This window comes from Limanda limanda, chromosome 18 (genome assembly GCF_963576545.1).
Source record: "Limanda limanda chromosome 18, fLimLim1.1, whole genome shotgun sequence".
NCBI lineage: Eukaryota > Metazoa > Chordata > Actinopteri > Pleuronectiformes > Pleuronectidae > Limanda > Limanda limanda.
In genome coordinates, this window is record NC_083653.1 from 5910769 (window position 1) to 5936516 (window position 25748).

Below are 25748 nucleotides of genomic sequence, written 5' to 3' on the forward strand. Positions count from 1 at the left end.
AAACATCAAACATGTAATTGGATCTTTCTGAACGAAGTCGGGTCTCCTTCTTGTTTCCCTCTGACCCGTTCAGCTGAAATATTTCACTTGATGTCTCACTCGCTGTGATGAACGCCGGCTGCAGGCTCGCAGCTCCGGTGACTCACTTCCCTGGCTCGGTGTTTTGGTTTGGTTATGTCTCACAAATCCCGTTAACCGTGGTACTTTCTGTACTCCTCCTCAAAAACACATAGTGAGTAAGACTACGCAGCTTCTCCTCCTTCGCCACAACACAATCTGTCTTTCATTGCGGTTTGAGAAGCCAAATGACCCACATTGCATCAATCACAGACTTAGGTGTGATACTGGGAAGCTGCAGATTCTCCCTCCAGAGCACCACTCATACTGGGGTATTTCTCATGAATGAACCCAAGCAGCTTCCTGCTCCAGGTCACATTGATCGTGATCATGGACCCTGGAGGCAGCAACTGGATTACTTAGATATACAAATTAACCTAGATGCACATATACTGCGTTTACTGGCAATACCGCTCTCATTACAACTGTCAATACTTCTCCCTTCATCTATGTCAGACTTTTTCTTCTGTATAAATACTTTAAACACTGATACACCTCTGCATTTATGTTCGTCTACTCTTCTTCACACTGTTATCCCCCCGTATACTGTGATCTTCTTAAAACATCTAGGGTCATTCTGTAAAAGATTTATACTGGTTGAATATTCCTCAACCTAACATAGGCTGCACATAAAAGAAGATCATAAAATGTTATGGCAGCTTAGAAATGTGAAAAAACCTTTCCAGCTACAGTGGAATACATGACAGTGTATATACATGCAATCATTCAACTGAACGTGCTATGGAACTCAGTACTTATAAACTTTTAATTTGAGTGGGAGGTAATAAATCAGGAAATATCCAAACACCCACAAAATTCTGCTTTACCAGCTGGCTGAAGCAGGTGAGTGATGGTGTGTGTGTGTGTGTGTGTGTGTGTGTGTGTGTGTGTGTGTGTGTGTGTGTGGTCATTATATTCTCTCAACATCTGGGTTCCTCTGACCAACATTTACCCTCCACTCAGTCCAAGGAAAAAGGAAACAGGGGATTTTATCCAAACAAAAACGCACCACACAACCTCTCTGATTTCATTTGCCGAGAAGGAATCAATAACGACAATGATGTTGTAACATTAGATCCTTGTGGCGGAATTTCATCTCTTTCAAAAAAAAAAAAGAAGAGGGTCAGAGGTTCGATATCCGTCTCTGTCCACATCACGTGTGACACACAACACTTTGATTTCCCCACCTGACACGTAGTTGTAGGCTGCCAGTGCGTTGCTGATGAGAGCCATGTTGGCGCTGGAGGTGGAGTTGATGATGGGATTCATGTCTCTGGGCCGCAGCGCACTTTCCTCTCCTCCTCTTCCTCCTCCGCCTCCTCCTCTTCCTCCTCCTCCTCTCTCAGCGTCTGAAGCCTTCTCCTCGTAAGGGTTCGTCTCCCTGACCTTCTTCTTCTCTGTAAAAGCCAACGGAGCAGGAAACTTAAGTTAGATTTTCTAAATGTGATCAAATATTTGGAATAGAAGATGTTTTTGAAAGGTTTTATTAGTGGATACACTCTGAGATCATATTCTGTGGTCCCATGCGCAATGACACACCAACCGAGTGTGTTTTTCAACTACACACAGTCAGATTATGACGGTGCTGCTTTGCTCATTTATGGTAAAGTGAGTGTGCGTTGCCTCGGAGGTATTGTGACTTCAGCCTGCGCACCAGTGACTCATCCACTGTGGGTTTTTAAATTTAAGGCTTCTGTAGAAAGATGGATCACACATAGCAACACACACTCACACACACACACACACACACACATCCACAGAAGGTTGTGTGATTCAGAAGATAACACAACATCCGCTTCTGTTAGACTCATTCTGACTCAGGTCATTAAGGAACACAGAACCACATGGGAAAAACATGCACTTGGGCAACATTTCAAAATAAATCTCAGAAAACGATCTATTTATAGATGGGAACAACTGTTTCCTCTGCTGGATCTGCACCGCAGCATGACTTCTGTCAGTGTTTACGTGCCGGGCTGTGTTGTGTATTAAAGACTTGAGGAGCTGAGATGAGAGAGGAGGCCAAAGAGGCACAGAATGATTTAATTAAATCTAAAAAACGGCCATATTTCTGAGTATAATCGCTCCTAGTTAACCTGACAGAGTTGTTTAGGTTCGGACAGAGTAACTCAAGCTCCATGAATGAGCAAAAAAACAACCCTGAAGCTAAGACTTCAAAATAAAGAGTAGTATTCAGGATCGATGTGTGTGTACATAGTCATACTTGATCTTTCTTTTGACCGTGTAGGTGAGCATGCTTCAGTGAACCGTCACACACACCGATGAGCTCTAATTGCAGAGTCTCCGAGGTGTGTCAGGCCGACTCTATCTGATAAATGCAGTTTAGACTGGAAGTGCTCACTGTAAATGTTTCCACCTGGACCCACTGCACATCCACCAACATTCAACCACAATCCCTCTTTGTAACAAGCGTAGAAGCAGCCAAACAATCAGTCAGCAGAAAACTCTTACAGCGCTGGAAAATACAAAACAATGGAAGTACAGCAGCTGATCGTCCTGTTAAATACTTCTGACACGATAAATCCAGGTGAAATAATTTTTAACGACCAAAAATACTCTATTAAATATTAAATTGCAGTAATTAGGCCTCATGGTTACAATAAAAAATACTATAAAAGAGGTGCGTTGTAGACGTTAGAGGAGCTAGTTGGCATCATGACTCCAAAAACAGGACTTGACTGAAAGAAAACCTGCAGCCAAAGGATCTCTGAGGAACACGGCTGCAGAAACAGCGCAGTAATAAGCAGTGAGCTCCAAAGACGGAGTCAATAAAAAGTAAGAATCTCTTTAACCTTCCAACAGGCGGGTCAGATTCTACGAAAACGGTCTTGTCCTGCCGAGCGGTGTTCAGATTCGTAGAGTTTTATATTTTGGAAAGAATGAATCTGTGTCTCTTGTTTGAAAAGAAAGAAAGAAAAAAAAAAATCTGTCAACCAGTTTTTCTCTCCATCTTGTTGTGATGACACTCATCTCAATTTGAAGTTGATCTGATGAAAGCCCTGGTACAAGTACATCAAAGTAAAAATGTGGAATATGGCCAAAATGGCCACTAAATGCAAAATAGCAGGCTTCCTGTTGTGTTTTTCCAATTGCACCTAAAGACTTGAGCACCTTGAGCCATTTTGCGACGCCCATTGAAAATTCCTTCAGAATACGTAAATTTTCACCACTTTCTAACTTTCTGCAAATTTTGGTAAGAAGTTGAACATGGTCAAGCCCTCAAAAAGCCAATTCATTTGACTGAATAATAATAATCCTTACAATTTCAATAGGGTCGCATCTGACACCTTTGATGTCAGTGCTCGGGCCCTAATGAGACAAATCAAACGAGAGGATAGAGACGTGCGTCGGGTTTCACCTTCATATGATTCACCCCCCATCGTCCCATCAGACGTGGAAACAGGTTTTTCCAGATGAGCTGAAGGTGAAGTGTTCGAAACCAGCGCAGGGATCATTCATGTGTCAGCGGCTCACATCTCCTGTCGTAACTCCTCATTCATCCGTCTATCCTCCTAATCAGTGCAGAGCCGGTAGCTGAGCAGAGTAATTAGTGTGCTGGACGCAGGCCACCATCCCTCATGAATGAAGCTTTGTTTAACTTCTCCTTCCTTGCTGGCATCTCCCCACGTTTCATTCTCTCATTCCATTGTTCTCGCTCTGTCTTCTCCCTCGTTCTCTCTCTGGGAGCTTGACATTATAACAGGCTGATTTAGACTGTGGTCACATGTAAGTGCAATCACTGGGTCTCGGAGAGAGACGTCTATATATTTTTTAAGATCTCCGATCATAAATAGCACAGACCAGCGGCTCCGCTCGGATACACATGGAAACAGTTAAACTCGTGTGACATTAAATACACGTACATTTATGCCCGAGCTTGAGACCTGACCCCACTGTTCCTCTTGATGCCTGGGAGGCCTCGTGACTGTTTAGTGTTAACTGCTCTCCATGGGAGGCATTGAGTGTGTGTGTGCGTGTGTGTGTGTGAGAGAGAGAGAGAGAGAGAGAGTGAAAGAAAGCTTGTGTGTTTGTCGTTTTGCTCACCTGGGACAGCGTCAGAGCTTTGGACCGAGCTCCCCTCCGGAGGACCGTCTCCCACTATGTTGGGGTCATGGGCACCGGGGGGAGGGGAGAACACCGGTGGTCTGGGGCTCTGCTCCTGGAGCAACTTCTTTGGGACTGAAAAGAGAGAAATAGATGGAGCGAGGGAGGGGAGGTTGGGAAAGGTGGAATCAAAGAAAAGAAAAGACAATTATAAGTATATGAATGAGACAAGTTTCTTCCACACTAGACCCGAACAATATACTGACAATCAATCAATTGTACAGGCTGCTTTCTTGGGTCTTATTTTTCAAATTCAAATTCATTTAAAAAAAGATTTTTGCTGCTGGTTGTGTCAGAAACAATGTCTCAGAAAAACACTGACACATTAAAACTCTTTTGAAGTGAACCCACATTTACAACAGTTGCTTATTGATGCATTTACCACACACACAGTTCTATGTTAGTATCCGTTTGAAGCTGTGTTAGTGGCCACCTAAAATCACAAGTCCAATATTCACTCTCTTTTTGCTCTGGTTTTGGTCTCCTCCAACTCAAAGAGCAATTAAACGGCTCTCTAACTTCACCAACTGGTCCATGAATCTGTCCCCAGCAGGAAGTGAGCAGCAGATTTATCAGAGCCACTCAAAACAGCAACATCTGAAAACAACACAGTTAATATGACGACTGTAACTTCTTTAAATAACTAAAAAAAACATTGTAGATCGTATCTCATGTATATGCAACTTAGCCAAAAATGTGTCTGTGTGCAAATTAAACCGGCCCGGGACTGAATTATGGAAAAGGGCAGCAAGTTACAACAAATGTCATTATCGCTTCATCTGCCGTTTACTTTCTCAGCCTTTGAAGAAAATGAAAAATAACTTGAGTTGACGTGATTAAAATGATTCAAAATGCTTTTTTTAATCTGAACACAAACAGACACGAGCAGATCAGAACCCGTGGATTTCTCCCTGGAAAAAATTACCTTAACGTCTGATAATCATTATTTTTGTAGATTAAACGTCGGTTGATGGAGCCAAACACAATTAAAGGAATGTGACAGTCCACATTTCACATGCATTACGTCAAATAAATTGAATTTTTACTATATTTCAATATTTTTTATCAGTCACTCAATTATAATTGATGCTCAGCAGCTTCTCCTCCTCCCTTGGGTGCTGTACAGATGAAAGTCAAACTACTTAGACTACATGATGACAGAGGAGTAAGGAGCTCTGAAGGAAACGGCTGCGGAACAGCATCGCGGCTGTGATTCACACACTCCCCCTGACCTTGCACTCTTGATTCCCGAAAGCTAAGCTGCCCCCCCCTCCACCCACCCACCCCCAACCCCCGTCCCCCCAACCTCACGGTGTCCTGTGAGTCAGGGAGTCGGCGCTCTTTCCCCCCAGACACCAACCCACAATGCAGTGGGCTATAACATTCCTGCCCGCTCACATGTGGTTTGGGAGGCCGGGCCACGCTCCGGTCAGCGTGTTTGTCTGCCCTGTCGGAATCGGAGGTGATTTACAGCCCAACAGATGACTTCTGTCCAGCTGTCTGTCTGCCTGCTCTGCTGTTTTCATTCGCTCCAGACAAACAAATATCTGCGGTTGGTTTCTGGTGACATCACACGCACTAATAGTCAGATTGTGACTTGTGATTTGAGGTTTAGAAAAAAAAGGAAAAAGGACCGTTTGTTTAAACACGCGGATCAAATTTCCAGAGACGGACTTTGGCAGAGCTCCAGGAACCAATCAAAGTGCAGGAAGAGGCAGAGCAGAGCTGACAAAGCTCCCGTTCACTGGATAATACTTTTGTCTTGGGACACATTACAAGAGTTTTCCAATTATGAGCAATAACGAGAAGACTCGGAGATTGACAGGAAACGTATTCCTAGAAGATCGCACTTTCACGATGTGCATACGACACCGGCACCTCGTCACCGGCAGCGGTTGCATGAGCGAACGTGACGTGGCAGCTTCCTTCGGGATACACATACTTAAAGATGAAGAAATGATGTTTATTACACACCCACACGCTCCGTTGCACTTTGCAGAATACTTCCCTTGTGATATTCTGACACAGAAGTAAACTTGGAGCTCGTGCAGGAATGATTTCTGCTACCTATTCAACTGAGAGCTGAATGTTAAGTGACTGGTTAAACTTTGGAAATTAGATTAGACAGCAGCAGGTGCAGGAAAGTTTTATATCTACACTTACACACACACACACACACACACACACGTTCAATACATATTTCTCCAGCCAATAAAAACTTTGAAAACTCAAATCTCAGCGAGACGTTTCACCGCTGAAACTTCCCGTCGGGGTTTTGAGTATTTGACAAGTGCACACCAGAAGATTACAGAAGGAGTTGGCCCTAAAGTACAACATGTTGGATTTTATTGTGATATTGCCAACTAGGGTTGTATGGAAGAGATTTAAATTCTTCGCTATCTGATGTCGGGATTTAAAAGAACAACTGCAGCTGCCTCCAGGGCCACTCTGCACTGCGGAGATTGATTAACTTGCAGGAAAAGGGCCGTGCAGAGGCAGGCGAACGTACTCTGGTACTTATTATGGGATAGAGAACATGCAACACACATGGAAGAGGAGAATTGCCAAAACTCATCCGTGGACAGAGATCGTTTTAGTTTGAAAACACAGTGGATGTAACCTAATAGCAGTAGTGAAGGATTTCTGGTCTTTATTTCAATCTGCTTTGACGTCTCCACCTTTCTGCATTGAGAGAAAGATACACACTTAAACACTGCAGCGTAATTACATCATCTCATGTGGCAAACCGCACCAATCTGTCTCATAACCAGGGTTCAAAGAAAATTGAGACTTAATTTGATCCACGTCTGGTTGGCACAAACTAAATAAACTCATGTGAGGAAGGTGAACCAGGCAGCGGAATGAAGAAATTCGATTCCCCTCCCGTGTGCTTCCTCTTCAGTCTGACGCACTAATCTTAGGTCTCACAACTCCCCCCCCATCTGCCACGCTGCCACTATCCCCTTTGCCACGCCCTGATTACAGCCTTCTGATTGGCCCTAATTGACTGCACATGTGGCCCAAGGTCACAGCTGAGAGGCACCGTGATGCGACACACACACACACACACACACACACACACACACACACACACACACACACACACACACACACACACACACACACACACACACACACACACACACACACACACTCGCGTATAGACATACCCAGCTACAGATCGAGACACAAAAGTGCACGTGAACACAAATGGATGCATTGCCTGCTCCAACAAAAACAGCCATTTCTCGTGTTTTTCCTACTCTGTGCAGAACAGTAGATCGACTGCTGTTGCCCGTCTAAAAATAATTGTCAAAGTTAAAGCAAATGGCCACAAACCACACATAAGGAGCCAGGCAATAAAACCGAGAACCAGTAAAAGGGAGACAGAGGAGTGCAAGGGAGAGAAACCCAGCACATAAATCACACTCCACCGTCTGCATTATAATGACACGGTCCCATAAATGCGGAGCAAACGAGTCCTGGCGATTCCTAATTTAACTCCACCGCGCGGGAGCCGAGCCGCCGTGGTCCCGCTCGGCGGCCGGGCGCTCGCCGTGGGGAGCGCCGATTTTCAGGCGGGAAAAGAGCGCCCATAACAATGGCCCGTGTTTACACTGGCAGAGCCCGGCTTTGTTTTCACTGGGCTCGGAGGGCCCGGGTGTGTGTGCGTGCCTGTGTGTGTGTACATGTGCTGAGCCAGGCAGAACACTGTTGTGACAAAGCCCCGTAAGCCAGAGGGGATCTAATGAAATATTAAACCACGCTAAATCTGAGATGAGATCAGACCCAGGGCCAATAATTTGAACATACTTTAGCATTTATGAGGGTACACGGGGCGCTGCTGGGAACTAAATGTTGTGGGTATTGTTTTAGGGAACTCTTGTTTTGCCTTCTCGCTCTGAGGTTTTGACGAGACGGCTTCATCTACAGTGGGATCTCTCTGCACAGCTCAGTCTCGAGCCGCTTCCAGACACAAACCCTAGATCGTGAAAAGTCCTTGAATCTCGTCTGTGTCTTCCTCGTGTCTTCCTCGTGTCCTCGGTAGGGTTGCAAAGAGGTGGAAAGTTTCCATGGGAAGTTAAGCTCGGGAATTTTGGGAACTTTGAAAATAATATCAATGATATTACTGGGGAAAAACATATTAGCATGCTGATTGAGGATTGTTCATCTGTTCATCTAGCCTATTTCCATTCATTTATCCATCAATTGTTAAATATTTTTACAGACGATTCCAATTGTTTGGCTAACTATTTATATCTCTGGCATTGCATTAGCGTTTTTTTACAAACTTTTTTCTCATCTTATTCTACAGAACAATGCCACGTGCACTATCTCATGTGTGGAGACATTTCACCCCATCCAATGTGGAAGGAAAGGCTGTGTACATTTGCAAATACTGTGCAAAGACCTATGTTAAGAATGACACAACGATGCAGAAGCATATAGTCAAGTGCCCAAAGTTTCCTCAGGGCTCAAATCAGCCTATGACAAAACAAAATGTTTATATTTATGTCTGTATATGACAAGGTAATTACAGTTAGTATAAATTACCCACAACATTTCCAGTTTATTCCCGTTAATTCCCGTATATTCCATGGAAAGTTTCCAACTTTGAAAATTCCCGGAATTTTGCAACCATAGTCCTCGGCTCCTCTTTTTCATCCCGAGATATTTGAATTCTTTTTTAGCTTTTTTTCAATTTTGCCTACGTCTCATTTTATAAACTTCACGGACACACCCACACGCATACTCGGAATTTTGCAGATAGTTTTCTGCTGCATTCTCACATGGGCTCACTCAGACATTTTCCAGGTTTTTAACCAGGAGGGTGGCAGGAAGAGTTCTGGTAAAATTCCAGGAGCAACCGACTCGACCATTTGCCAATCCAGACAATTTTGGGGAAATGTTCAGTGCATGTGTGAAAGCAGCTTTAACGTGGTGAATCTAAATTATTCGCCGTGAGGGTGCATCAAAATGACAAATTGTTAGCACTTTAAAACCAGAAAGGGAGAATGTGTAAGAAACTGTCAAGATGAAGATATAGAGATATTGGTTCCATATCAAAAAATTTGCAAGAATCTTTAAAAAAAAGTTATTTAGAGGTTAACATAGCTGCTTAGACACAATCCTGGACAGAATATATACAAACAAAGAGAGGCATTGAAACAAAGAGCTGGTAGATGTGTGCATGTGTGTGAGATGTCAGAGCAAAAGTCTCAGTGTCTGGTTTCAATCAACGCACAGTTTCTACTTAATCTTCAACATTAAATTACTCTCTGGAGCCAAACATTCACCCGACAACCACACACACACAAGAGGTAGTGACTCAGTGTTCAGGGACACGCTTAGAGATGCCTTTTTATTTCCTCGTCTTCAAGCTTTTTTCTCCCACACACACAGGCATGCAGACATCAGCACATCCACCCACACACACAGACACACACTCAGCGACACACACTCAGATACACGTACACACAGTCATTTTTCACATAGCTAATGACATTCCTGCAGAACAACTTGCGAGATGAAGGTGTTGAGATTCCTCCTCCTCCTCTCCCTCCCGTATTCCTATTGTCCAGCCCCCATCTGAACCCTCTGACAGTATCCAGCTGACAGCAGCTGATTGGGCTCGAGTGTGTATGAGTGTGTGCATTTGTATGTCTGTGTGTGTGTGTGTTTGTGCAAGTTTGTGTAAGCCATGAGAATGAAAGTGTAAGGATGTGAATATGTGTCATATTTTAATGAAATAGAGGGCAGTCTGTGCTATAATTGTATCAAACAACATATGGACAGACAGAAGTACTTTCAATTATAATAATTTAAGTATTTTTAAAGCTCGTATTTACTCACTTTTACTGGAGTAGAAAAGTAAATGTGGTACTTCTGCTCAAGTATAGTTTTAGCTTATTATTTGTACTTTTACTTGAGTAAAATGTTTGAGTCCTTCCTCCACCACTGTGGGTATGTGAGAGCTGAATGTGTGTGTGTGTGTGTGTGTGTGTGTGTCCTTGAATGATGATGAGCATGTGTGTCAGAGGACATGGTTAACACACTCCTTCTTGTTCTGTGTACACTCCAGGTCCGGGTCTGGTAACGCTATCAGGGGACTGCTGGTCAGAGCGGAGGGCTTCTCTGGGTTCCTGCTGCATTTTTGAGTCAGCGTGGGCAATCCAGCCCCCTCCATTACGTTATGAGGTTAACGTGTGTGTGTGTCTGTGTGTGTGTGTGTGTGTCTACTACAAGAATTACAACATGCACTGGGAATGTGGTGACCTTAAAGCAGCACATTGGTGGTTTTAAAAGTTTTAGCCCATTAACTATGAACTACATCTAATTTACATGATTGTCGACAGTTTCCCACAGCATGCCACCAGATTTAAACTTAATTCCAACCTTCGAGACAGATGTTTAATTTACATCCAGTAATGCACAAGACAGAGGGAAGGCAAGGATTCCACGGTGAAGCTGTGAAAACATGGCGTCTTGGGTTTGCCTATTCTGTTCGGTGAGAGCAGAACGCATATGGAACACATTGTCACGGAGGAAATTCAAAAGGGAAACTGAAGAAATCAAATAATAGAGAACATGAAAACTAAGTTTCCTCTTCTACCAACAATGAATCTCAGCTGGGACCGTTCCCAGTTGGCCGGCGTGCTCCCCTCCTGAACAACTGCCATCAAATTGTCCCTCAGCAAATGCTTTTAATCCCCCCACCCCCCCCTCTGAAAACTCCACCGGAGCTGGTCTAAGGCCACTGGTGGAAAAACTGGAGCCAAACTGGAACTCTCTCTGCAGCGACTGCTTGTAACTCTGCAAATGAGAAGCAGCCACTGCCCAGGAAACCGTTATTAGAACCAAGCCTCAAATCCTGGAGATCCAGGGAAAGTTTGGGCTCCGTCTGTTGGCTCCGCCGCTCAGTGGTCTCGCTTTCTATCCACTCAGCGTTGGTTCTGTAGTTGGCAGGAGCTTCTTGTTATGACGTCTGTTTGCTGATTGTTCTCCACACACGCGGTGATATTTTAAACACGAGTTTGCCGTTTGATGTCCGTGCAAACTACGGCATAGCTCGATGGTGACGGAGGCTAAAAGCATCCAGACTCGGGGTACTAAAGGGTTGGGGGAGCATTCCAGGATGGAGAGAGTGGAAAAGCTCAACCCCCCAATCCTGCCTCACTGAGCCCCCTGCCCTACATACTGCTGCAAAACACAGAATTCTTTCCCCATTTACTTTAATGGATAGCAGCACACATCCCTCTGCAGTCTGAAACACACACACACACACACAGACACACACAGAGACACACACAGATGCCACAGCATGGGCTCTGAACGTAATCACTCTCACTTCACCACAGCCATCAGTTATACTCCAGAATCCCAGCTGTTTTGGCTATTTAAACACTCCTCATGCGCCACCACATGTGCACGGACACACAGTTGGTGTCATTAACATGGAGGCAGAAATAGATGCACTGTTGACAGCGTGGGGGTCCTAACAATCGGTGAGAAGATCACTCAGTCAGTCCCGACCCTCAGACCCAGCAAAGACACACACATACTGGAAATAATGTTTTCAGTTTGTGGTAATATCCACCACCCAGTTTGAAAATATGCACAAGAGGAGGCCCAGTGGTCCCCTTAAATTAATTCAAGGCATCTGTTGCCTAAATATTTGCATCAAGATCCATGAATTATTCCCTGGGAAATTGGGATAAATGTCAAAAAGCGCAACGCTAAAGTGTTTTGGGGTATTTGGGCCACATTTGCAATTTTACAAGGGGGCAACTTTAGGCTCACAGTCATTTTGTCGAGGCCACAACAAAGTAATTAGTTACTAGGTACAGCAACTTTTGAGGTAAGCTTCAGTTTTCTGGACGACTGTCAAATTGTATCTATTATTACTGCTTCCATGAATGCATTGGAGCAATAAAACTAGGGTTGCAAAATTCCGGGAATATTCAAAGTTGGAAACTTACCATGGGAATTAACGGGAATAAACTGGAAATGTTGTGGGTAATTTATACTAACTGTATTTACCTTGTCATATACAGACATAAATATAAACATTTTGTTTTGTGATAGGCTGATTTGAGCCCTGAGGAAACTTTGGGCACTTGACTTTATGCTTCTGCATCTTTGTGTCATTCTTAACATAGGTCTTTGCACAGTATTTGCAAATGCTTACAGCCTTTCCTTTTACATTTTCCCCAATAATATCATCGAAACTTACCTGACTAGTCTAGATGCTGGGAATTATCTGCGCATGTTATTGAAGAATGCACAGTGGAGGGTTGAAATTCAACATGCATTGTGTGCTGTATTCTATACATCTTTAAAATAGAGTTTTGAATGATGTTTTTATTGCTCAGCGTTTAATTTGCGTTTTTTTTTTTTTTTTTTCAAAATTCCCAAAATTCCCGAGCTAAACTTCCCATGACAAGTTTCTGGAAAGTTTCTGGAAATTTTCCGGAAACTTTCCGCCCCTTTGCAACCCTAAATAAAACACAACCGACATGTTTATATTAACTGGAGCCGGAACAGGCCTTCAAATCTCACTCTTAGTCAGTGAAAGTGTTTTGGCAGCAGGAAAACGAAACAACAACTGTTTCTCAGACATTCACCAGGTGCTCAAAGATTAAAATGACCATTCTTTGATGTGGAGAAAATCCTCACACCGGCTCTGGGACTCCACTCAGACACGATGAGTGATTGATTTACTCGTTTGTGACGCTGAAGTCGGGCGGCGGCTGCATCGGTCTGCAGTTGTCCATTGCACAGAATAAGTCCAAGTAATGAGTAACAAGCCCCTTTGAGTTTATCTAAAAGTTCAATCTACTGGTGTTTCCATTGTGATGTCGTTTGTCTAGCCAGTTTGTAAGAATTTGTCTGATTCTTTTAGGTCTTGATTTGTTTATCCGGGCACAGAATTTAAGAGGAATGTTTCCGAGTTTATTTCGACAATGAAAACACAAAACTGGATTTAGAAATGACAAAAAAAAGGACAAAAGACGTCAAATGCAATTTACAAAGGCATACTCTGCAGTTTATAGTTTTCAAATTAGAGGGACACTGAAGTATAATCAGCAGGTCGTTGGTAAATGGTCTGTTTTTATATAGCAACCGTCTATTCTTGATAACCCCTCAACAGCACTTTCCAGGACAGTTTTGCCTTTCAGCCACTTACACACACACATTTGCACAGTGCACTTCAGTATACGTGTAACGGAGGAGACTGGGATCAAACCATCGACCCTCTGGTTCCTGGAAGACCCACTCTCATGAGGAACTATACCATTAATCAATCTGTCCCCTTATTTCATTATTGTCCAAAAATCAGCCATGTGATGAATCCCTGCTACAGCCTAAACAGTAAAAGCCGTCCTAACTGTACTGGATCTTTGTTATCTAGTAAGACCTCTGTTCCTCTTCTGCCTGACTGCACGCTGCCCTCCAATGTTTGTATTTCCACGTCTTTATCGGCGGAGCGTGGGAGGGGCGGGTCGTCTGTCGCAGTCAGCACAGCCTCGTCATTATCTGATGCTCTGCTGGGTCAACAAGGATGTGACCGGCGCTGAATCATCAAAACGCGCCGCCCGCCTAAGCTCACTCCTTCATATTAGAGTCATGAGGTAATGGGATGTGGAGTTTTGATTGGGTCCGAGCTGCTGCTGAGGTCGTCGAATGACAGTATCTTGTGAAAACAGTCAAGATTGAGATTTGTCATTCGCTGCCACTGACTTGGAACAGAGAGAGAGAGAGAGAGAGAGAGAGAGAGAGAGAGAGAGAGAGAGAGAGAGAGAGAGAGAGAGAGAGAGAGAGAGAGAGGGAGAGAGAGAGAGAGAGAGAGAGAGAGAGCAGATGGTGGCAGGACTGGTCTAGACACAATCAGGACAGGATTAAAGCGGCAGCGGCATTCAACAAGGATGTTCCAGCGTGTGTCAGGGCTGATCTAAACAATGGTGCTATCTTTAGCTAAAGTCAACAAATGGTTACACACAGACGGTTAATAAAATGAACACGGGGCAACATTACAATCTACTGGGACCTGAGACATGAAGGTGAAAGATGGAGTACGATTGGCTAAAAGTCTCGGTACAAAGAGAACTGTGCAGACAAATGTCATTAGGCCTGATGCGTCCATACCACCTACACCAAGTCGTCATATATTAACTTGCATTACATCCATAAGACTGACGCCATTACATTGTATTTGTCAAGTTACATCATGTTCACACAACAGTTTGTGTCTCTGCAGCTCTTTTCTACATGTACAAGGCCTCATTAGTTCACATAATTCACTCAATAAACAGTTCTGTAAAAATCTAAATGCTCCAGACTTTTATGAAGCATGCGATTAAGTATTTAATGGAAACCAGACTGCATATAAAGATTGGAGAACATGACGGCTCCACAGAAATAACGCTAAAACACCTTGATCGCCCCCTGATGGCCGGCCGACTCCGGCTCCACATGAAGTCATGGGCGCAGGAAGGCATCATATCAAATCAGTTTTATCAACCGATGATAACTAAGAAAGTATGGAAAATGAACCCAGATGATTGAAAAATGTCCATTCAGCTACGACTGGTAGGTATAGATGAATGCTTCAGCTAAGTGAACCTTATATTTAGTGTATCTAAGTATAGAATAGATACGTGCAGTATTCTAAGGGCATTAACAATAATTCATCTTTTGACAGAGATAAAGAAAAGTCTACAAGAGGCTTTGCTCCTTTCTACGACAGATATTAGCTCGGACGTTCATCAGGGTCGGCAGCTAACTCGCTGAATGGTTCTCTTTCATACAGCAAACTACATTACAGAAGCTAATTGAAAGGAGCCAGGACAAAGATAGCATGGCTTTGGCATTATAGCACACAGGCACTTCCCTGATGGATTTAATATGTCCCTGTACTTCTCCATTACGTCCAGGTGGATGTGAAGATTACACGCCGTACAACTGATGTCTATACAAGGACTTGTTACGCCTACACAGTCTGGAAAACTGGTCGGAGACAGACCCACGGGGCTGGGTTCATTGAGTTCATTGTCTGACCAATTTAAAACTGTAATTTACTAAAAAACTATGTGTGAATATAACTTGTTATCTTAATTACAACAAACTATTAATGTGTGTGTTACCAGTTGAAGTATTCTCTTTAATAAGTTGGTCCAACAATTTTCTGTTTTTCAGTGTTACTTAAATCTAACAGGTTATTTTATTTGAGGAAAACCCAACCCCACAAAGTAAACAGTAAACACTATTGTGAGCAGAGGCTGCGAGTGTGACTACATTGTCATAGGGACAGATGGTGCTGGTGTGTGATTTCAGAGTCACGTGCAGTGCGGTGGGACTCCCTCCGGCTTTTCAGTAAACACCAGAAATAGCTAGATTTGAGTACAAGTCATTGTTCTAAATGACGGACGACAAACCATAACAAAACAACGCACTGTGTGTCATTACGTGCTCTATGATTTGATGCAGGCCATCACACTCCAAGGTTCCTTCTTTTTCATTTTGGTGAAACGCTGTCACCTGCCCTACCTCATATAGTGCCCATCTGTCATGGGTGATTCCCCCACCCTGTCATTGTCAAGCAATTAGACAAGCCCTAAGTGATAGTGGATCACAAGTGGTAGTATCTAGACTAAGTAATACCTTCACAGATAGAGCACACATGATAACTCAGGCATCAACAAACCAAGGGAGTCGGCGTGTTCATGACAGTGTAAGAGAGGGAGGGATGTTTGTCTCTGTGTTGACCGGCTGCTGGGTCATATTAGTGGTCAGACCTGGACAGAGATAATGATGGTGAGGTCCGGGTCAAACCTGATTCTGAGTCTTATCACCACCAGTATACACACATGCATATTACCGTCCGCCTTTTGTTTAGTCTTCTACAACAACGTGACACTTAGGATGGATTATTGGTTGAAATGTTTTGATGCTGCTGACAGTGCCGGTACCTAATTTTCAGTTTCAATCACCAGAGTTATTCCTTCTTTGGTAAAGTCCATTGAGGAGAACAAGCAGGCATTCCTCCGGCCAAGGCCCTATAGTCCAATTAAATTGTCAAACTGCACCAATTTAATTACACACATATCCTTCCCTTAAATATGTCAGATTTTAAATATCAAGAACTGTAAATTACTTCCTGACGATTCATTGAAAATGTCCCAATCAGTGAAAATGTTGAAACGGTAAAGAAAGTACAACTTTTCTCAATTGGCAAAATTAAACTGTCTCTTCCCGAACCTATACCACATCCTTCCACTATGTTTTGTAGTAATCCTTCAAGTAGTATTTGCGTAATCTTGCTTACAAAAAAACAGACAGGGGTGAAAACATAACCCTCACATAATCAAATAATTGCAGAGGAGCATGAATCTGTGCAAGAATTCTGATATTGCTACTATGGACACATTTTGGTCGATACCAAAAAAGGTTTGATACCCAGCTCCGCCTTGAGTTGAACCTGTCCCACCTGAGCCGGGCTTTGATAAGACTCTACTACAGGGCTATTATTAGAACCAGCTCCGAAAATAGACTTGTGGCTGCTGCTATCACAGGCTCCACTGAGCAGCTGTTTGTCATCAAGAGAGAAGAGGAAGGGAGGACAGATGAGAGGAGAACTTTAAACATTTCCTTTCATTTCTCTTCTTGGGTTTCTCCTCAGACAAGAAGCACTGAATACATACATTGTTCTTTACTGGGGTTCTCTGGGCACAGCTGGCCGTCTGTTTGTCTGTATTTCCTGTTTCATCCAGGCTGCTTCCTGTCGTCTTCTTCTTCTCCCCGTCAACTCAGCTGCGGTCTTAAAACAGCTTGAGCCACAGCGGAGGCAGATGCACGTCCTCAGGGGTTGAAGAGCGCGAGAGACCGGCAGCGAGAGGAGTGATAGACGCTGCCAGAGACACTGTTGCAAGGCTCTTTAAAACAAACACCTGCTGCAGCGGCTGAAGAGCCCGGGGGACACGAGAGATCCTGCCGTCTAACATTACGGCTGTGATTAGATAATGAAACCGAGCTAACAGAGTTACAACTTCGTAAACCACCTCGCAAGTCCCTGAGCCACAATTACATGTCCTGTATACGAGGAAACGGGCGACTCGTGTGTGCTGTAGCAGAGCAGCGATAAAATAAAACCCTGTCTCAAATACTGAAATAGCTCCATTGAGGATTTACGTATAGTTTACACCTGATTGATCTCCTGTATTTTCTTTTTTCAATTCTAGGGGTCCTTGGTTTGCTGGAGCCCTGTTTCTTTGTGTGACTACCGAGGCCTTTGCATCCTGTTAACACTCGTGGGGGAATAGTGTTTTAAAACACATTACCTCCTTTGTTCTCAAACAGTCAATGATTTTATAAACTTTATGCCTTTTCCCCTTGGTTTGAAAAAGTTTAAGTTCTAAGTTTAAAAAGCGTGCCTATAACCAACAAGAGAGTGTTCACTCCTCTCACCGGGTGGAGAGATGTCTGACTGTCAAGTTCAGGAGAGCTATTTGGTTCAAGAGGAAAAGGAAACGGAAGTTTGAAAGGGCGCTGGAACCTTAGTAACTTCTGTGTGACAGATTAATGAGCGTTAAGAGGAAGGACGTCTGACTTCAAAATCCACAAACGTCTGTCTGTATTTCTCTCCGTCTGTATGTGGAACGGATATCTCGCGAGCCGTTCATCTTATGAACTTGTTAATGGCCCAGGGAAGTGCAGTGTCAGATTTGTTGTGATTTGGACATGCAATACGTCTTCAGTCTTTTTCTATGTCCTTGGATAAACAACAGCAGCAGTCGACAACTAGGTCAAACTGTGGGGCAAAATGTCGAGCTCAAATTACAGAGCTTTTATTTTGAAAACTTGCCTGTCTCTTACATGGAGAAGAAGTTGTAAAGACTTCACCAATCAGCCACTTCTACACAACAGGAATCCACTTCTGGTCACAGCTGAGAAGATCAGTCTTCTCAATCCCCAGCCCAGCCGGCAGTACTCTCTTTCCGGCTGTGCCGTAAATCTTCTCGGTATCAACTGAATAAATCCTCCGACTGGGAAACTGACTGAGGCTTATAGAGTCAGAAAATGCAATGTGATCTGCAGTGGCTTGTGTCTTTTCTCACTCTCTGTTGCTACAGGGGTTTTTTGTGCAGGTCTGACAAGAGACAGACTCACAGAAGCGAACACTGGCGCATAGATCAACAGTTGACATTTAGAGTCACACACATTACGCAGAACACCTTCCTAGCACATATATTCTGGCCTGAGACAGAGGAAGACAGGAAGTATATATGGAAGGGATGAAACGAGAGGGCAAGTGGTGTAAATAATATGTTTTCTGTGAGGGGGGGGCGCAGACAAAATCAGTTGAGCCCAAACAGTCCAAATAATTCATATTCTTCATGTCGACGGTCGTAGAACAAAACAAATACTAATAACCGCTGGATCTGAGAAAGATAAGGAATAAGCAGAGTGAAAATTTAAACAAATAAGCTTTCTTCTTTTGCAGAATGTTAAGATTGGCTGGGTAGTTGCTATAGGCAACCAACAACAGGGCCTGCATCCTTGAAAGCTGCATTCTGAGACCGATGGCGTCCGTGTGACCAGGCCGCCTCATTTCAAAGGCTCCTTCAAATGTGGCCGACCAACAAAGGATCCAATGAGTGGATCCGTCTTGGGCCATGATTCACTGCACGCCAGTAATGAAGCTAACAAGCTAGCTAGGCAGGTGGCTAAGCTGTAGTAAAGGCAGCCGCTGGAAGTCGGTAGCAATGCAATGGTGATCCTCCCCAGACTCTCATTTCAGTTCGTGGTATACTTGGTTTATGAAAGGCACAGACGAAGTTGTGGTTTTCATAGATCAAGCCCTTCAAAAGATGCAGTCCATGGATTTGGTCACATGACAGTCTAGAGGAGAGGTTCTGAGGTTAGGGAACCCTCAACCGACTCAAGGCGAGAAAGAAAGAAAAGTATATTTTCCCCAAAGTGTCAAACCATTCCTTTAAATACCAGCTGTTAGAATTAACGCTAAGAGAAATCTAGCTTTGTTTAGCTCCACGATTCTGTTACGACACTGCAGTAAAACATTATACACAGCAGTATTCCCTGTGATGTGGCTCAGGCAGGGTCAAGGACTTGCCAAAGATAAGAGCTGCCAGAATGAATGTGGTTGTAGGAGGTAGGGGACCACCCATGAATTCATCATTGCTGACCTTTATAGGGCAACTATCATATCAACACTGGCAGGAATTTTATTTGGCAAATGAAAGAGAAGAATTCTAGTGATAAAAAAACAAAGAACATGTGGCTGCGGGTCTTTAAAAACTCATTAAATAGTCTATCATTGTGCAGAAAATCACATATCACATGTCGTTGCTGCAACCTTTGTTCTGACAGGACAATTTGTGTAAATAATGTAGACTGTATTCTTCTATACTCAAGAGAGTGACTTTTATACACTGACAGATTTTTATTGGCCATAGCAAACTCTTTTATGTGTTTTTACAGAGCAAAATGGCAACTTACTTGTGATGTGTTATTAAAACATTACCTCACTGCCATCAGAGTTTCTTCACTGAGATTCAAAGTGGCCAACTACAGAGAATCTGGCTCCGATGACAACAGAGTCCCCCATGAATGTTTGCTTCCGTCAGCAAAGCTTCCAAAGTCTTGGATTGCATAAAGACAGCATCCCAAAATATGTCTGGTTTGGCCACGGCTACGAGCAGACCCACGGAGGCCTGGATCCACTGTGGCCTCGCTAAACAAACACAACTCGGAGGTCTGGCTTTGCTTTAGCTGACGGACGTCATTATGCACGTCGATTAAAAACAAACATGCTGGCAGAGAGAAACGTCCAGATTTTCGGTGTGGGCCTAGGGCTGGAAAATCCCCATCGACACAAGGGTTAGAGAGGGGTAAAGAAGAGAGTGAAGAAGTGTGGGAGGCGGAGGACAGTGGCTACTTCTGGGTGAGGGATATTTCTTGATGCGTGTTTAATCTGAGTCGTCCAAGATGCCAATTTAACAGTTAAGCGGTTCCTGAATTGACCCTCAAGCTGAATGTTGATCTCTGCTTTTTTAATTGCCATAAAAAGCAAATGAAAGAAGAGAACGGGGATTATCCAGGTTCATCCAGCCAGCTCCGCAGTGTGTTGTTATTAGTGGAGAAAAGCTTTATTTTTTAGATCAAAACAGAGCCTGCCCCCTCAAGCCTGCACAGGAATTAAATTAAAATGGCCACTGTAACCATTCTGTAAACCTGACCGACGAATTCAAGATTTCAAATATATATTTGCTTCTCTGCATTAAGTGCAAATTTCACACAAAATAAAGAGAAAATGTGTATAACAATGTTTCTGAGACAAAGGAAAATATCAATAAAGTGATATGGCATCACATCAGCCACTGAGAAGGCTCAGTGTGAATCGATGACACCAACATCGGTTCCCACCCACGTGTGAAGTGTGTCTTCTATATCACCTGAGAGCACGTGGGCCAAGTTGTCCCAATATAAATGACTACATTTATTAGTATGGCAGCTAATCATGAACCCTACAAGAGTGAGCACACACACACACACACACGTGCATACCCACACACACCTCAACCCAATCGGGCACTGGTGTCAAGTTGCAGACAGGAAACAGATGGCCTGCTGGGAAAAGAGGCAGAAAAAGGCATGCCAAAGAAGGCCAGAGAAAAGGCCTCCCTCCCTCTTTTTTCCTCCCCCTACATCCCTCCTTCCATCATCTTTTCATCCTCGGTTGGAAGGAAAAGGACGAGCGGTGTTCGGAGGGGCAGATCAGCGGGCTCTGGCTCCACATCAGAGTGATGGAGTTTTAAATACCAGCCCAGCATGGCTCTGCTGCACTGGGCTGGGAGCCTGCAGGCTGCTCAGGACACACACACACATCCCAGTGGACCTGAAGGTATTTTAAGCCTTCAGGGCATAATAATGTTATCAAGTGCTGTGTTTAACATTCACACAACAAATGTAAGACCTACATTCACAGTACAGAGTGTGTGTGCAATTGAATATGTAACCTGGGTCACGATAAAGCAAATCAAAGGAATAGTTCAAAGTTTGGGAGAATACACATACTTGCTTTCTCTCAGTGTTTGATGACATTTACTGAAATGCATTGGCTAGCAACTTTTAAATTTGTCAGCTGGTTAGTTTGACTTAAAGTAGGCAGTATAGGTATAAGCTAGAATGTGTCATGGGGATTTATGTGCGAGAAAACTTTCCTGAACAGATGCAGTAACAGGTTCAAATCTCATAAAACCCATTTCTTCGAGACTTCCCTCATTCGTCATTAGAGAGACACTGGCGTCCGTGAGGCCCGTTCAACAGGTGACCTGTGAAGTTTACTTCCTCCACGAGCGACCCCCTGACCTCGGCTTGGTACGCAGCACCGACCCATCAGCTGCTGAGGCCAGATAACCTTTGACCCCGAGAACAGCAATCAGAGATCAATGTTGTCTTGAGTAAGGCCGCGCTCCACAGAGGACACATTGATGAGTGGACTGACCCCGGCTGCTCCAGGGCTGCGATCCATCACGTGTTTACTTGAGCTCTGTGTGCAGCATTTCTCCCGAATCTAAGATCTTTATCGTGGTGAAGCTCGAACACCAAGACCGTGTCCGATGATGTGATGTCCAGACAGTGACGGAAAGTTTCCTTTAATAGACTCGAAGGGTAATCGATTATTCAGGCTGGCGTCAAATTCCTCTACTTGTTTATAATACCAATATGTAACCATGGCTACCTTATCTACACCGAATATAGTATATAAGCCAACGTCCTGTATCAGCAAACCTCTGTTCCAACACCAGTAGCTGTTTGTTGTGTATAAATATTCAAATAAGCAGTGGGAAACAAACCCGTCCTATAAAAGTTTAGCACCTTATTACATATTAATTGACATCATTTCACAGCAGATGTTCTCCCTTCAACTGGCCGACATCTGAAAACCTCATTTAATGCTTCACTCAAAAACCCCGGGCTGTAAAACACACAGACGTCATTAAGCACGTCTGCTAATTTATAAAACCTGAAATAAAGCAGCGATATAAAAACTACTGAGGCAACGCAACCAGAAACACATGTTTACTGAAACCTGGTTGAAGTGGGTCCGACTTTAAACACATGTTTAGATAGGAACCTCCTCACAAAGTCTCTTCATCTGAGACCCTGAGTCTTCATTAAATTCTCACCCTGTAATCCTGCAGCAAAACACTCCGACCTTTATTGGAAGTCTCGCTGGATTGTTGAGGAGTGTTTGGGCTTTTTAAAAGTCTCCAGACTTCTAATAAGGAGGCGATGGAGCCAAAACACAAAAACTTTGTCTGACTAAAAAGAGCCTGTCTGTGTTTCTCTCTCTTTTTCCTTTCTCATTTCAGTTAGACCGTAAAACGTTTGGCAAAGCGTTACAGAAACACTTCATATATTCAAAATCAAACCATATTTTCCTGATTAACGTCACACAGAGATATAAATGTCTCTTTCTCTCTCAGTCAACAGTTCTATTTTTTTCCCGCCATGCCACTTAATCCTCCTCTCAAACCCAGTCTCTCTGCCCTTTCTGGCCACTCGGCACATGTTCCCGGGCTCGTAGCGATCCTCTCCTCTCAGAACAAATTGAGTTTAATGGGGGTGAGGCAGGGTGAGCCGAGGGGAAGGTAAAGAGAGGCCTGTAAAAACACAGCACATGCTTCTCCATGCAAGAACCCAGTGAGGAGAACCACAGCGTTACAGCTTCCACGCCGTGACATTACTTCTTAGCCCCCAGTGCCACAGTTACATGCACTGGGTTGAACAGAAACACAGGAAAACGTACATTCTAATATGTTTAACGATATTTTTAACTCAAAAATGTTGGCGAGTCGGTGTGGTGATTAAGATTCTGACCTCGGACGGATTAAAAACCGGAAGAATACAAATATCTCAGGATGAAAAAGAGGAGAAGACGAAGATGTCAACGAAGAAAGACAAACAGATTCAAGAGAGTCTTGTGATGAGGGCCGACAATTTTCCAGAAAATGTCATGTTGTTGTAAACACGTCTGACCCAGTTGTCAAAGAAACGTTTCACCCGACAGTGACTCATTTTCTTATAGAAACAAATGTGAAACAGCATCGTTTTACCACGAGCAGGTTAAGATCACAGTCACTGGCAGATACCAGTTAACCCAGTTGACAAGCCAGTGAGCAAACATACACACCTTTGGCAAAAACACTGACATGAACACACACAGTTGGAATGCAACTCAACACTGGTCTTTTCCTGCATGGTGCAATATTCTGCTTTAATTAACTGGACTATATGTGCAGGTTCTTCTGAGGGCAACACATCCAGGAGGACACACAAATACAGACTCACACACACAGACACACACACTGGATCTCTCTCAGAGGTGCAGCGTCCTTCACCTTGACCCGAGAGAAAATGAATTTTCCTGGGTGTGCATGGTTTGTTAAAGGGCAGGAACCCTTGCTGAATAAAACCATTCAAGACGTCCTCTGGCACACAACTCCCGGACAAGAGCAGGAACTGGACACACAACTTTTCTGGATTACACACCGCATATACCAATCTAAGGGTGGTGTCACTGAGTTGAAGTTGTTTCCTTTCTAACAAGACTGACTGAGATGTTTTAGGACAAATGTTAAACTGATTAATGTAACATAATATATAACAGTATTAGGGCCATGTTGAAGAAAAGAAAATGCTGAGATTATAAGAATAAAGTCGTACTTTGTTCGCTGAACATGTAATCTTCACCAGAGGCTTCAAGTTTCCACATCACACTTCTGAAAGTTGCAATGTGACAAAATCCTGCGTACAGATGAAATGAATCTGGTCAACAATTGTGTTAGTTGTGAAAAAACAACTCTCCTCTCTACTGTGTCTTGATCTGTGGATCGATGAAGTCTGTGTTGCTTCCTCAGGTGTTAACTTCTTTCAACCCCCCCCCCCCCCCCCCCATTGCCTGTGAACCATAACCATTCTTTTCACCCTCTCCCACCTCGATGACCTTTTCAGATCTACCAGGATCCAGGGGACTTATCCCCACACTCTCACGGGGAGATAAATAACTCCCCACAGAAGAGCCTCCTCCAATCCCCTCCATCCAGGTCCGGCCCGGACAATAACACCGGCATCAGAGGAGCAATAAAACTCTGCTCCTGCAAACTTCAGTCCATTTCAAATAAGTGGCCTGAGAGGAAAGAATCACACAAGTAATTTAACGTGAAAAATTTGCTTCGCGGTTGCTGTGAACGCAGGATAAGGAAGTACGAAAGTAATGAAGAAAGCCAGCGAGTAAAGAAGCAAGGAAGTAAGAAGTGAGTAGGAATTAAGGAAGGAAGAAAGGAAGGAAGGAAGAAAGAAAGTAAAAAGTATACATAGAAGGAAATAAGAAACTAAGAAAGTAAGTAGGTAAGGAAGGAAGGAAGATGGTAAGGAAGCAAGTACAAAGGAAGGAAGCAACTACTCTAGGAGAGCTGAAACATTTAGGAATGCGTGCTGAGAGAAAAGAGACAGAAGGATAAAAATCAAATCAAGAGAAGAGAAGAAAAAGAAGAGGGGCTTGGAAAGGAAAGAGGTCTTTTGCTTGTCTGTGAGAGAAACCGGCCAAAGCTCCGCACTGTGCCAGGTTCCACTCTGACTAGACAAAGTAAATACAAGCATTTAATGAAGAAAAGAGAAAAAAGGAAGCAAGTAGGTGGCGGAAAGAGCTGTGTGTGTGTGTGTGTGTGTGTGTGTGTGTGTGTGTGTGTGTGTGTGTCTGTGTGTGTGTGTGTGTGTGGAGCTATAAGGGAAGATGTGAAGATAAAAGAGCACGAGGAGGTCTGACTGTCTGTTTTTACAACTGAGCAGTCGGCTCTTATCTGACGGCCGGACACAGATTTACACAGATTATCACAGCATTGTCAAACATGATGTCACATCTGTGTGTGTGTGTCTGTGTGTGACTGCGTGTGTGTGTGCGTGTGTGTATAAAGTTCATTCAACTCGCTCACTAATCAGTTCTACTCAATCCCTGCGTCCATCTACCAAATCCACATAATAAAAAGGAGAGCGAGTTAGCGTCCGGGCTCATTCCTGCTCCGCTGTCAGACCCCGGCCCGTCCTCTCTTCTCGTAACCAAAACCACACACTAATTCATAAATTACAAACAAAGAGTCCCTTGTGGTTTGGGAGGGACCGGGCCCGGCGCTGCAAACTGGCGCTACATGGGGGGAGCGGCTACACGCGTCAATTAGAGAGAGAGGGAAAGAGAGAAGGAGAGAGAGAGAAGTTGGTCGACGGGCAGAGAGATGTAGGTGTGGATGCTCGAAAACAAGCTCCCACATTTACAGTCTCACAAACAGGCACACGTTTGCCACAGACAGGAAAACACACACACACCGCCACACACACACACACACACACAGAGCATTTGGAAGCCATCGAAAGTATTCTGTCATTTCTCGGAGCCCGGGAACTGACTGCGCCATTGTCTGGTCCGA

The 25748-nt window shown here is 43.8% G+C and overlaps 1 protein-coding gene across 1 annotated transcript in view; it reads right to left on the reverse strand.

Annotated features, from left to right (window-relative positions):
* The window catches only part of LOC133024622 (protein eva-1 homolog C), a 71740-nt gene that overhangs the window by 687 nt on the left and 45305 nt on the right, over window positions 1-25748 (reverse strand). The window contains exons 6-7 of the mRNA XM_061091781.1: window positions 4183-4317; window positions 1305-1514 (exon numbers count right to left, since the gene is read on the reverse strand). Of these exons, the coding sequence (XP_060947764.1) occupies window positions 1305-1514; window positions 4183-4317 (345 nt within the window). The remainder of the gene's footprint in view (window positions 1-1304; window positions 1515-4182; window positions 4318-25748) is intronic.